At 50.8% G+C, this 12,982-nt stretch overlaps 1 protein-coding gene across 4 annotated transcripts in view; it reads right to left on the bottom strand.

Moving 5' to 3' along the window:
- Nucleotides 1–12,982, bottom strand: part of LGR6 (leucine rich repeat containing G protein-coupled receptor 6) — a 123,864-nt gene that overhangs the window by 90,403 nt on the left and 20,479 nt on the right. For all 4 annotated transcript variants that reach the window (XM_015120162.3, XM_078002987.1, XM_015120175.3 and 1 more), the window contains exon 2: nucleotides 2,382–2,453. In XM_015120162.3, the coding sequence (XP_014975648.3) occupies nucleotides 2,382–2,453 (72 nt within the window). The remainder of the gene's footprint in view (nucleotides 1–2,381; nucleotides 2,454–12,982) is intronic.

Genomic DNA, 12,982 nt, shown 5'->3' with positions numbered 1-12,982 from the left:
TGGTCAACGATGTTGGCAGGTAACCCAAGGAGGTGGTGACCTCCATAAGTCAGTGTCTTGGGATAGGGGAAGGGAGGGCGGTGGTAAGAACTACCATTTATTGAGATCTACAATGTGTTTAATACTTCACATGCATTGCCTCAGTTCTCACAATAATCCTGTAAAGTGCCTATTATTTTCCCCAAATTTCAGATGAGCAAACTGAGGCTAGGAGAAGTCAACCACATCCCCTAGGGGTCACAGAACCAGTCCATGGCAGAGCCTGGTGTTCTCGCCCAGACCTGACTAATTTCAAGGCTCACAGCCACAGTTTCCCCTCATCCTGTTCTGTACTAACCTGGATTACCCACCACCTGCTCTCAACTGTTGGACTGCATCATACGGTGTCATCAGTGGAGGGATGAATACCAGGGGGTGTGTCTGTGTCTCTCCAGGCCCTAAACTACACAGCTAACCCCCACTAATCCAGGAGGGTTAGGAAACGGGGTGTTGTGATTCATCTAAGATTCTGGTCTAATTAAGCATTTCCACGTTTGTCAGGGGCAATCACCAGATCTAAAAGGAGCAAATGCAATGAAATACACTCAATGCTGAAACCTGACTGAGCAGAGTTTAATTGTACATGAAGGCACTGCCTGATCTCCAAAGTCCCCAGGGATATTATTATGTGCATCAGTTGCTACCAAGAGGCTTGTAGATATGGAGACTATTCAGGCATACCTCAGAAGCTATTTTTAAAACATAATAATAAAAGTCTCTTTATTTGACATATATTGTTTAAAAAAAAAACTGTGTGGAAAGGCATCGTGACATCTGAGGTCTCCTAGCTTGGGTTCTGTAGGTGGGTATTTGCCGTGGAAAGGTCCTTTACGTGGAGCCTCTAAAATGGGTCCAGACCTCCCATGACCTGAGAGGTCTGCCTGAGCTCCTTGGCCTTTGGTTTTGCTTTGCATTCCCACCTAAGCTAGGTTATCTCCCCTCAAAAGGCCCCTCCACTGCCTCTTACCCTGTCCATCTCCTTTGAAAACTGGTTTAATCTTCCTCCTCCAGGAAGGCTTTCCTGCCCACCAGCCAGGCCGACCCTGACCACTTCCTTACACAGAATGCCCTGGATGCCTGAGCCAACAGCTGCCACACTCCCCTGCTAACTTGCTGGCCACACTACTCTTCAGCCTCACCTGGACCTGGGGGTGGCAGGAAGGCTTTTATCTTGTTTTCTCCCAGAGCACCTTGAGCTTGCCTGTCTACTAGAGGGGGTTCAACAGGTACTTGGTCTGGAGACCAAGCCATAGCCCTAGGGATCAAAACTCCAACAGGGGCAGGTTGACTGTATCCTTGGGGAGCACTGTCTAGGGTCAAGGTGGGGACGTCTGTTAGGGGAGTAGTGGGGCCAGGGTAGAGGTGAAATTGTGAATGCTTTCGGGGCCAGGAACTCACAATTTGTGAAGTTTCTTTGTTTATGATTTTTTTGTTTAAATTCTAAAAGAGTTAGACAAATTCTGAAAGAGCTGTAATCCTCAGTTTGAGAAGTTTAAGCACAATTTCTAGAGCCCCAAGGATCTATGTGGTGTGAAAATAAGAATAAACAGGGCTAGGAGGTGTTGGAAATATAGAGCTAGGATGAAAGGAAGGATTGGGACAGAATGACCTGGCTTCCCAGAGCAGGCAGTCAGTCACTCTAACCCAGGAGATGGTTTACTTATGAGCCTCCCTCACATATAAGGCCAGATTTAAGAATCTCAACCTGAGAGCAACCACTGTGGGCAGGGATTCACCAGGGAGCACTTTGTTGAGGAAATGGACCTTTACTGTAAGGGAGGGTCTAAGAAGTGGATCTTTTAGGCCATGGGGAACTACAGAAAGCTTTTGAGCTGGTGAGATGCATCCTGAAGGTGTGCAGAGTAATTTAGAATGGAAGGAGGGCATCTGTCTGTTTGGAGGCTGGTTCAACCCCCAGATGTGAGCGGGCATCTGGGGCAGGAGCAGTGGGACTAGAGAAACGGGGTGGAGGTGAGAGACATCCCAGAGAAGAACCACCAGGCCTTGGGGAGGGGATGGTGGCTGGACACAGGGGATGACAGCAGGTCAAAGATGACTCCCAGGGAGAAGTGTGACTATTCACATTAGGAGGGAATGCTGCAAAGAGGAACTGGTTTCAAAGAGCAATGAAAGCTAGATCCTAGACTTCCCATGCCATGTGGCCCAGCATGTCAATTCACACCTGGGCCAGGTGTCAGCTAAAGAACACCCTTCTGTCAAGAACAGTCTTAGCTTCCCAAGCCCCTTTCTCTTCTCGCCACCCCACCTCCTGGGGAGCCCTGGTTCCAGAGATGTTAGACACAGCCCACGCTTGCCTCCCACCCTGCAAAGCGTCTACTCACAGCTCTTCCAGGAAGCGCAGGTGGTGGAAGAGGCCAGGCTGAAGCTCTGTGAGGTTGTTCATACTGAGGTCCCTGGTGGAGAGAAAATGGGAAAAGGAGCTGTGAACTCCCCACTTGGGCCATCTGGCACTGTCCAGGTGCCAAACCCCCTTGAAGGACCTCTGAGATTCCCACACTACCCCCCACCAGGTCATTCTAACTCCAAAGCCAGTCTGGCAACAGCAGCTGCATTCTCTCTAAGAGCAAGAACTAAGCTGGGAGTCAGGCCTCCTGGGCCATTTGAGGATTCTCTCTATATGGTCTCCCACTTTCCCCTCTGCCTTTCACCGTTCCTTTGTGAGACTCCCCTGGGACTGGCTGTGATTGGGATTATGCAGGAAACTGGCCTCCCTATAAAGGGAGGAACTAGAGTAAAATTCATAGAATTTCAGAGCAGGAAGGGAGGGATCGCCAAATACAAATAATATCTCATCCACGCTTTTTACCGGTGGGGAAACTGAGGCCCAGAGATCACTGCCATTCTGATCTATGGAGCAGGCTCATTCATTATTCATGAACTGGTAAGATGGTCCCTGGGCTCCCCATGGGGGACCATCCTCTGATTCAATCCCAGAGCTAGTGGCATTTCACTGCCCTTTGAAGTGCCTACCAGGCTCTACCTGTTTGCTTCCCTTAGTCCAGGGGTCCCCAAGCCCGGGGCAGTTGACCGGAACCAGGCTTTGGTCTGTTAGGAACCAGGCGGAACATAGAGAGGGAGGTGAGCTGAGCGGGCGGGTGAGCATTCCCACCTGAGCTCCGCCTCCTGTCAGATCAGCCAAGGCAGCATAAGATTCCCATAGGGTCGCAAACCCTACTGTGAACTGCGCATGCGAGGGGTCTAGGTTGTACGCTCCTTATGAGACTCTAACTAATGCCTGATGATCTGAGATGGAACAGTTTCACCCCAAAACCATCCCCCACACTCCACCCCCATCTGTGGAAAAATTGTCTTCCATGAAACTGGTCCCTGGTGCCAAATAGGTTAGGGACCACTGCCTTAGTCCACCTGGAAGACTTGACCCTTGGCACGTCACAGAATTGGCACACCACTAGATTCCCAAAGGGTGTAAGCATCCCAGTCCCTCTGCAGATCCATAACCTTGATCATCTTAAGCGCATATCATCTGACAGACCCTGTGCGGGGTTTCAGTGTCACTGCCCTCTTAGAGGCCCTGAACACAAAATAATCACAATAATTACCCTGGCATTTACTGGAGGCCCACTCTGTGTCAGACACCAGCTAACCTTCATCCAAACAACCTCCCTCCATTCTCATAATAACCCCAAATTAGCTTCCATCATTATCTCCATTTCACACTCAAGAAAACAAAGAGAAAGGAGCACTGAGTTTTGAAGTCAAAAGGCCCTGAGGTCACATCTCTCCTCTGCAGTTACCTGTCGGATCTTGGGCCCTTGACCGCTGGGCCCCTAGTTGACCTCATCTATAAAAATAGGACAGCACCAAGCTGGTAGGGTGCTTGTAAAGATTAAGTGAGCTCATGTTTACAGACTGTCTAATAAATAGTACGGACACGGTACATATTTGCTTTTCCCCTCCTACCTTTCCCTCAGTGTCCTGTGGGCAAGTGCCCCAGCCCCACAGGCCAGTGGGAGAGGGGCTGGTGCCTTTTCCACAGGCCTGTGGGGCTGGGACACTTACCCACAGGACACTGAGGGAAAGATGGAAGGAAGAAAGTAGTAGAGAGGGGTTGGTACCTTCCTCTGTGGGTCCCACCCTGTGTTGGCATCTTCTTCACAGTTTGTGCCTGGGTGAGCAACAGTTTGTGAGACTGTGTATGTGTGCCTGGCACATTTGGGTTCCATCCTACTTCAAACTCCTAATACCTGATTCTCATCTCTGCCTGCCCCTTCCCTGAGGGGGTACAGAGGTGGGCCCAGATCAGACACCACAAGGCTGGGCACTGCCCCCCAAGCCTTCTTGAGGCTTTCTCCTTTCCCTAGACATGCACTGTCGCCCTCAAACCTCAGTGTCTCCATTTCCCCACAAGAAATGCATGTGCTTTCTGTGTGTGCCCAGAAAGGCAAGCTGGGGAACAGCCAGGAGAGAGTGTGCTTGGGAGTCCTGTTCCAATCTATAAAAAGACTGTTTAGTCTCAAATGTTTTATCTTTGATAAAGCCTGGGCTCCAGACTCCATGTCCTCCAAGGAAGGGAGACATTCCGTGCAGGGTAGAACCAAGGAACTGGCATGCTGCACCCAGCGCTGCTTCTCATCTACCGTTCCCTCCCTGCTCCCCTGTGGAAACAGCAGGGTCACCTCTGGGCTTGTGGGTCTAGAAACGGCTCCGCAGAAGCTGCAGCTGGTATGCTGTGGCCACAGTTTAAGGTGGGAGAGAGGCAGAACCGAGAGAGTTTGTTGATGGATTTTTTTTTCCAGAGTTTCACTGTTATCACCTAGGCTGTAGTACAGTGGTATGATCTCGGCTCACTGCAATCTTCGCCTCCTGGGCTCAAGCGATTCTCCTGCCTCAGCCTCCCAAGTAGCAGGATTATGGGCGCCTGCCACCATGCCTGGCTATTTTTGTATTTTTCGTAGAAATGGGGTTCACCATGTTGGCCAGGCTGGTCTCGAACTCCTGACCTCAAGTGATCCACCTGCCGTGGCCTCCCAAAGTGCTGGGATTACAAGAGTGAGCCATCGCACCCAGCCTGTTGATGGATTTTAAGCCAGGGTTTGGTCCTCAGGATGTTTTCAGGCCCCACTAGCCTCAGATTGTGGCTGAAATGCGAAGGTGCAGGAGCACACTGGACAGTGTCAGGAGAACGTAGGGCGACGCCCACAGAAGCCCAAGCTGCAGAAGCTGGGCCGGATTGGACTCCTCCCCCGGTGTCCCACCCCCTGGCTCATTCTCAGCAAGGCAGGAGGCTCGAGGTGCCGGAAAAAAAAATGATTACCTCTAAATATTTACCCTGTGCATTTCTGGATGTGTCTCGACAGGAACGCAGCGGGAGTTCAAGGAGCACTCGGGGCATGTGACTCAGGCCTCATCACTCAGCTGTCCCTCCAGGGGCCGGCCGCAGAGGCTCTGATGTCCCTCCATGGCCCCCACCCCACCCACTCCCTGTGCCCCACCACCCTGACTAGCGGCCTCATTGTTCTCCCCTGCGGAGGAGGGGGCCTGAACCCCTCCACTCCCCCCCACATCCTGCCCCAAGACAACACAAAGCCCAGCTGCAGCGCTCACTAAAGGGGCTGGGGTGGGGCAAGGAGGCGAATTTCAACTGTTCAAGGGTGGAGGGAGCCCCATTCAGGGCTGGCTCTCTCACAAAAGGAAAAGGGGTAAGACTGGTGCCAGGGGAAGGGGAAAGAAGAGGAGCGTGCAGAGCTGGAAGCAGGAGGTGAAGTGGGGATTTCAAGGCCGAGAGCCACCAAGCCAATGCCACAGGCCCTGGGAATGGCTAAGGGTCCTGGCAAGAGGCACTGGGCCCTGCTGTGGGGAGGCTGTGCCTGCACAATGACAGGGAAGGAACTGACACACAGAAACTCCAAACACAGAGGTTGCTCTGTCATGTTGGTGGTTCCTACTGACATATGACTGTCCTGGGAGGTTGGCTGTGCAGCTGGTTTTTTGTGCAACTCAGAGAGCACAGTTCAAACATTCAGGCCATGCCTGGACCCAGGGGAAATAAGAGTGCACCTTGATCCTTGGGTGCTTGGGGTTTGGTTGTGGCTACATTCACTGGGCTGCATGAACTTGTAGATATGTACAAGAAGTGGAGGTCATGGGTTGGGATACCTGGCCTCTTGGATGTACTTGTTTTGAGGGTGCTAGGCATGTGTATGTCATGTGTGAGGGCACATGTGTTTATCTGTACATATGCATGTACAGCAAGGGGATTGAGATGATGGGTTGTGACTTCATTCTGAAGCCTTCTTCTTGGGAGCCCTTGGGATACCCAGAGGGGCTATGAGTCCTCTCAACTGGACACAGCCATGATGGGGTGGGGATGGGAAATGTCTCAGGGAGGGGCTTGCAGGAGGGGAATGGAGAGGAGAGAAGAGAGGGGCAGTCCTGGGCATGCGAAGTGGAAGTTTCTGGCTGCACATGAGGAAAATGTTCTCAGAGTTTCACCCTGTGAGGCAACCAGACCACCCAAGGAAACTGGGTAAGGCGGTGTCACCATGGAGACAGGGAACAGGTTTGATAAGAGGGAGGATGCTGGGGAACGGGTCGGAGAGCAGCTGAAAGGGGCTGGGATCATAGGAGACCCTCCACTGAGGCAATCTGGCTCATACCCAAGGGTCTGAGGGGATTGGGTCTGTTTGAATTTTTCCTATGGGAGGAAGAAGCAGTGAAAGACAAGCCCCTGGGTCCCCTGCGGTGGACCTGGGCGAGCTGTGGCCACTTTCCCTGATGGAGAAGAGGCCAGAGGGGCAGAAACCCCTTTTCCACTGTCCCACTGTGGACTCAGGTTGCCCATCCCTGCAGCCAGGAAAAAGCCAGTTATTTTATTTATGTATAGATTTAAGGCATATAACTTGATGATCTAATCTCTGTATACATTGTGAGATAATCAGCACAATCAAACTAATTAAGATAGTCATCACCTCACATAGTGTGTGTGTGTGAATGTGTGTGAGTGTGTGTGTGTGTGTGTGTGTGTGTCTAATAGGAGCACTGAAGATCTACTTTCAAGAAAAAGCCAGCTACAGTGGCCAGGAGGCGAGCCCCTGGGGTTGGCTATGCCCCACAGTCCCCTCCTTTGTGAGGTGCTCCCAGCACCGCCTGTCCCCATGGTATTTTGCGTACGATCACTCAACAGTGCTTACTGAGCACTTATCATGCATGTAGGACGGCACCTGCCTTTGTCATCCCCCCAGCACAACACTCACTAGCTGTGTGACCCTGGTCATATCACTTCCCATCTGTAAGCCTCCATTTTCTCACCTGTGATATTGAAATAATGACACTAGTTACCTCACAAGAATTATAGTGTGGGCCGGGCACGATAACTCATGCCTGTAATCTCAGCACTTTGGGAGGCTGAGGCGGGTAGACCACCCGAGGTCAGGAGTTCAACACTAGCCTGGTCAACATGGTGAAATCCTGTCTCTACTAAAAATACAAAAATTAGCCGGGCCCGGTGACAGGCGCCTGTAATTCCAGCTACTCAAGAGGCTGAGGCAGGGAGAATCACTTGAACTCAGGAGGTGGAGGTTGCAGTGAGCCGAGATCATGCCACTGCACTCCAGACTGGGCGACAGAACAAGATTCTGTCTCAAAAAAAAAAAAAAAAAAGTTGTAGTGTGAGGTAAATAAGTCAATAAATATAAAACACAGTGCTGGCTGGGTGCGGTGGCTCACACCTGTAATCCCAGCACTTTGAGAGGCCAAGGAGGGTGGATCATCTGAGGTCAGGAGTTCGAGACCAGCCTGGCCAAAATGGCCAAATCCCGTCTCTACTTAAAATACAAAAAAATAGCCAGCATGGTGACGGGCACCTGTAATCCCAGCTACCTTGGGAGGCTGAGGCAGGAGAACCGCTTGAACCCGGGAGGAGAAGGAGGCTGCAGTGAGTCAAGATCACACCACTGCACCCCAGCCTGGGCAACAAGAAAGAAACTCTGTCTCAAAAATAAATAAATAAATAAAACCCAGTGCTCAATAACTATGCCTTATTATTAATATTCTACTCATCTAACTGAATTATAATTATTACTATAGAATGACACAGATGACTATGTGTTTCTTCAAGGCAAGGACTTAACCTTAGTCATCTGTGTATCCTCCAGTCCTATCAGGGTGCCTGAAATGGGATGCTTAATAAATATCCAAATGAGTGCATTACAGACATAGACAAGTGATGTTCCTGTGGCCGAGCCTTTACTCTAGGGAAGTTCTTCCTCCTGCCTAGTGTCAATGTCTCCCCCAGCTGCTATAAGGGCCTAACCTCTATAAAGAAACTACCATATGCTTAGTTCCAAGCTGGCACCCAATCCATGAAGGCTGTTGCTCACAATGCTCACTGTTCTCTTAATCAGGCATCCTCTACAGAAATTAAAGTGAGGTCCTCCTCCAAATAATCCCTTGGCTCCCGCAGTGGACCAGCAGCTTTCTCCCGAGCCTTCTCTCAGTCTCTGACTAGTGCTTAACGAGCTGCCCAGACAACCTTCAGCAGCAACCCCTCCCCATGAGGGCCAGGCTGGGCCGGGCACATATCCTGCCATGTCAGGAGACAGCTCGTGGGTTGGCAAGGAGCAGAACAGGCCACTGTTGAGAGTCCAAAGGTGGGGTTCTCTCCCACTGAAAGGAGCCAGGAGACAGGCTGGCCGCCACGGAGACCATTTGGTGCTCAGAGAACACTTGCTGAATTCTTCTGTCAACAACAGAAGCAGGTGATGGGGCGGAGAGGAAATAACACAGAATCTGGAATCAGAGGACCTGGTTCCATTAGATGAATGCTAAGTTCCCGGCCAGCCCTGAAGGTCATGAAGTTGTTTTCCCACAGGCTTCTGTGTGCTGAGCTCAGTGCTGCGTGAGATACAGACAAAGCCCAGGGCAAGGTCTGGGCCATCAAGGAGTTGACAGTGTTGCTGGGGAAGGACTGTTTACTCACAAAGGGACGGCAAACTTCCACATATGTACTCCGCTTTGTTCTGCAGCCACCCTCCCAATTAGGTTCTAGAACATGTGCCCAGACTGGAGACTACAACAGACACTCAGGAGAGAGGGTGAGCAGGGAAGGCTTCCCGGGCAGAATGAGGCGGGGCATGGATGAGACGTGAGCAGCCCACAGAACCGAGTTCAGAGAGGAAAGCACCAGAGAGCACCTCATGTTACTTGTGGGGGCTCCGTCGGCATTGCGGATGGGCAGTTCTTCACTGGGCGGGACTGTCCCACTTGCTGCAGAGCTTTTCGCTTCCCTGGCCTTGCTCATAAATGTTTGGAGCATCTCCCTATTATTGTGACCATCAAAGACACCGCATGAGCCTGGACAACATTGTGAGACTTTGTCCCTATACAAAATTAAAAACTAGCCAGACACGGTGGCACACACCTAGAGTCCCAGTTACTTGGAAGGCTGAGGCAGGAGAATCCCCTGAGCTTGGGAGTTTGAAGCTGCGGTGAGCTAGGGTAGTACCCCTGCACTTCAGGCTGGACAACAGACTGAGACTTTCTGTCTTAAAATAAAATTTTAAATGAAGAAAAACACCCCGTGCATTTCCAAACACCCGCTGAAGAGCAGGCACTTTCCTCTACCTACACTCCTTTAATTTGCTAGTGCAGGAACAGACTTAGAGGAACAGAGTTACCTAAGGACACACGACAAGTTCATGGCAGAGTGGGTGTTACAAGTAGGTCTCCCAAAACCCTGGGGGATGCTCTTTCCACCCCACCAGATTGATCTTGGTTTCTAGCACAGCCTCCCCACTTTAGATGACACCTTCTTATCAGAGATGACTTGAATACTAGCTATCATCTTTGAGATTCCAAACACACAAGATGACACAAAGTTCTCTCGGATTTTTTGCAATTTTCACAAATATCCAAACAAGGGAGTGTACTCCCATCAGGAAAATGTGTGTCTATCTTCACACACACATAAGAGCACAACCTGTTCTCTCTGGCTTTGCACAAAGTCCTGCGTGAGAACAATGCTGTATTTTTAAATAAAAGGGCTATTGCTTTATTTTGTCCTTTCTTGGCTCCCTTATTGGTAAAAGGAACATCTCCCAGACTGCCTGGAGTGGCAGGAGGGCCTGTGATGGAGAGGACGGATGTGGGGGAAGATAGGAAAAGAGAAGCTGGAGGGGAGCCTGGAGTGGGGGGTTATTTATGAGGGGAGAGAGTCCCTGGCAGTTGCTAAGCAAAGGCAAAGCTTGTGCAGGTCAGACTGAGCCAGGGAGATGCTGGGCACCCACAGTGTTGCCAGAAGGTGACCCAATTCATTCAGGTGGAGCTGAGAGGGATAAAGGCAGGGGAAGACATTCCTAAAAGTCAGGTGAGAGAAACGAAAAGGTGGGGTTTTTTTGTTAGTTTTGTTTTGTTTCCCCTGAGTTAAAAGACCATGGAAGTCAGAAGTCAGAGACTGTCCACTACATGGTGATGTTTCATTGATGTGATGTGGGTCTCCAAAAAACCCTGATGGTAGAGAAAGAAGGTCAGGGAGGGACGAGATCCAGAAGAGGTTCCTCTCTCTCAAAAATGCTAGATTTGGGAAATCATGGTTTGGCACCACCATAGGAACCAACTTCAGGTTAAATCGTATTGTTCCGACCTCTTCTTACTAAAAGCGGTTAATCTGACAGCAACAGCATGCCAAGGGTGTGGACCCCTGGGCAGAGCAAGGAGATGGAGACAGTTCTAGGGCCGGTCCCCACCCTCAGCACTGCAGGGGAATCCTCTTGGGAGGGACTTAGGCCCATCCCAGACTGAGGAGACATCTCTGGCTCTCCCCAGCACAGCTGCTAAACTGGAGTGGCCCACACAAGTTCCTGAATCCCAGTCAGAAGTGTTACAGCAGGTCAGGTGCAAAGGGCCACTCCTGCCCCCATGCAATTAGCTGTGGCTCTCAGAGAGCCTGGGGAGGTGTTCCCCTGCCCATGCACAGAGCCAAGAGAAGCTTCTCGAGAGCAAAGCATAGCACAGGGATTGCATAATGCATGTGTGTGCTTCTCCTTCAATGGCCCCTTCCTCCTTGCCAAGCCATGCCACCCACAGGCAGAGAAGTTAAAGGGACCCAGGCTTCCCAGGCCCAGCCGGGGCCACAGTGTGACCTGAGGACAGCCCAGGAGCATGATAGGGCAAAGCCTCTGGAGACCAGTGAAGATATGGGGGGCTGTTTCTGGGCCCCCTCTCCTCTCTACCACCTCTCTGAGAGACAATGCGAGACCTATACTGTCCAGCGCAGTAGCCACTAGTCACTTGTGACTATATTTAAATTCGTTAAAATTAAATTTAAAAGGCAGTTCCTTAGCTGCACTAGCCACATTTCAAGGCTCAATAGCCACACAAAGCTAGTGGTTCCAGTATTGCACAGCACGGTTCTAGAACACATTCATCATCGCAGAGCATTCTATTGGGCAGCAATGGTACAGCCTCTGTTGTCAGGCTGACCTCTGTTTGATTTCTAGCTCTGCCACTTACTGGCTATATGATTTTGGACAATTATTTCACCTCTCTCTGTCTTAATTTCCTCCCTGGTAAAGTACTTAGGCAGTGCCTAGCACATGGTAAGTAACCAACAAACGTTACCTTTGAGCATCACCACCCGACTCGACCATTTACTGAAGCCCAGTTCAAGTACCTCCTCCTGCAAGAAGTCTCCAACCTTCAACCATTCACTTAGTCATGCAGCCTTTTGTCCATTCAACATTTATTGAGCACCCTAATATACATCAGGCACTATGCTAGGTGATGAAGCGGCAAAATCCAATCACAGATGCTCCCTGTCCTCAAAGAGGCAACTTAAGTGGGGACAATGACTACAGAGTGGACAATTACAAGCCTGAGTGACAAGTGCTGGGACTGGGACATACGTGTCACAGGGCTTCCTCAGACTAATCCCTTTGGCCTTTTGGCTCTGATCTCTGCGGGTTCAGTCACAAAGTGAGGCCACACGATCCTGTCCTCGATTACAAACTGTCATCTCCTAATCTCAGGTTGCTCATTCATGCGGCTGGTCTCCCCAGACAGGCCCCAGACACGGCTCCCAGTTGTCTGTCCTTGTCACATACACACACAGCTTCAAGGCCCATTTTCTACAGCTTCCGAGGAGTGGGCACCCCACCTGCGGGCCCTGGACAAGGGATTTAAGAGGGAAGGAAGACAGATTCTGAGGCAGGAGGGAAATTGAATGAATCCAGCACAGGCAAACGGCAGTGACTGTGGATTAGAGGACTTGCCCGCTCTATCCTGCTAAGCCTGGTCTCCCTGGCTCACCAGGGTCTCTTCTAGCCCTCATTCTGATCTCCAGCTCTATCTAGGAGGGCACTGTTTCTGTGTGTGGAGGTATGTGGATGTGAATTCTGTCTACCCTATCAGACTGGAAGCCCCTTAGAGAGAAGGACTGAGACATCCCATTAGATCAGACCTCTCCATGGGTAAAAACTGCACTTCCCTCCTCGGATGGAAATCCCTAAGCTCCCAGCCAGGGCCCCCAGGAGAGGAACTGGGTGGAGCTGGTGCAGGTGGGAAGAACTAGGGCTGCACAAGGATTGGGGAGGTGAAGTCAGACCACATCTCTGAGCCTTGTTTGTTTAGCTGAAGCTCCTTGTCCTGCTGCCTTTATTTCGTGGATAAACAGGCAGGGTGTGTCTGGGAGTGGAAAACTGGAGAAAGCCCTCTCTATTCAGAGTCCCACCCTCACCACCCCCACCACCTTCACTAGCCCCATCCCAGATGGAAGCTTTTCTTTTACATCAGAGCACCGTCCTTCCCAACCCAGCAACTCAACTCACCAACACACACACACACACACACGTATGCACAGCCCGAGGTGCACCCAAACACCATCTACCCCTACCCTAGCCAGAGGGTTTTCTAAATTGGATGGGATCCCAGACTCTATTTGAATCTAGGGGAAAAGAGCAGAAGATAA

This window comes from Macaca mulatta, chromosome 1, assembly GCF_049350105.2.
Source record: "Macaca mulatta isolate MMU2019108-1 chromosome 1, T2T-MMU8v2.0, whole genome shotgun sequence".
NCBI lineage: Eukaryota > Metazoa > Chordata > Mammalia > Primates > Cercopithecidae > Macaca > Macaca mulatta.
The sequence above is the reverse complement of the archived record's forward strand: the minus strand, read 5'-3'. Positions and strand labels throughout refer to the sequence as shown.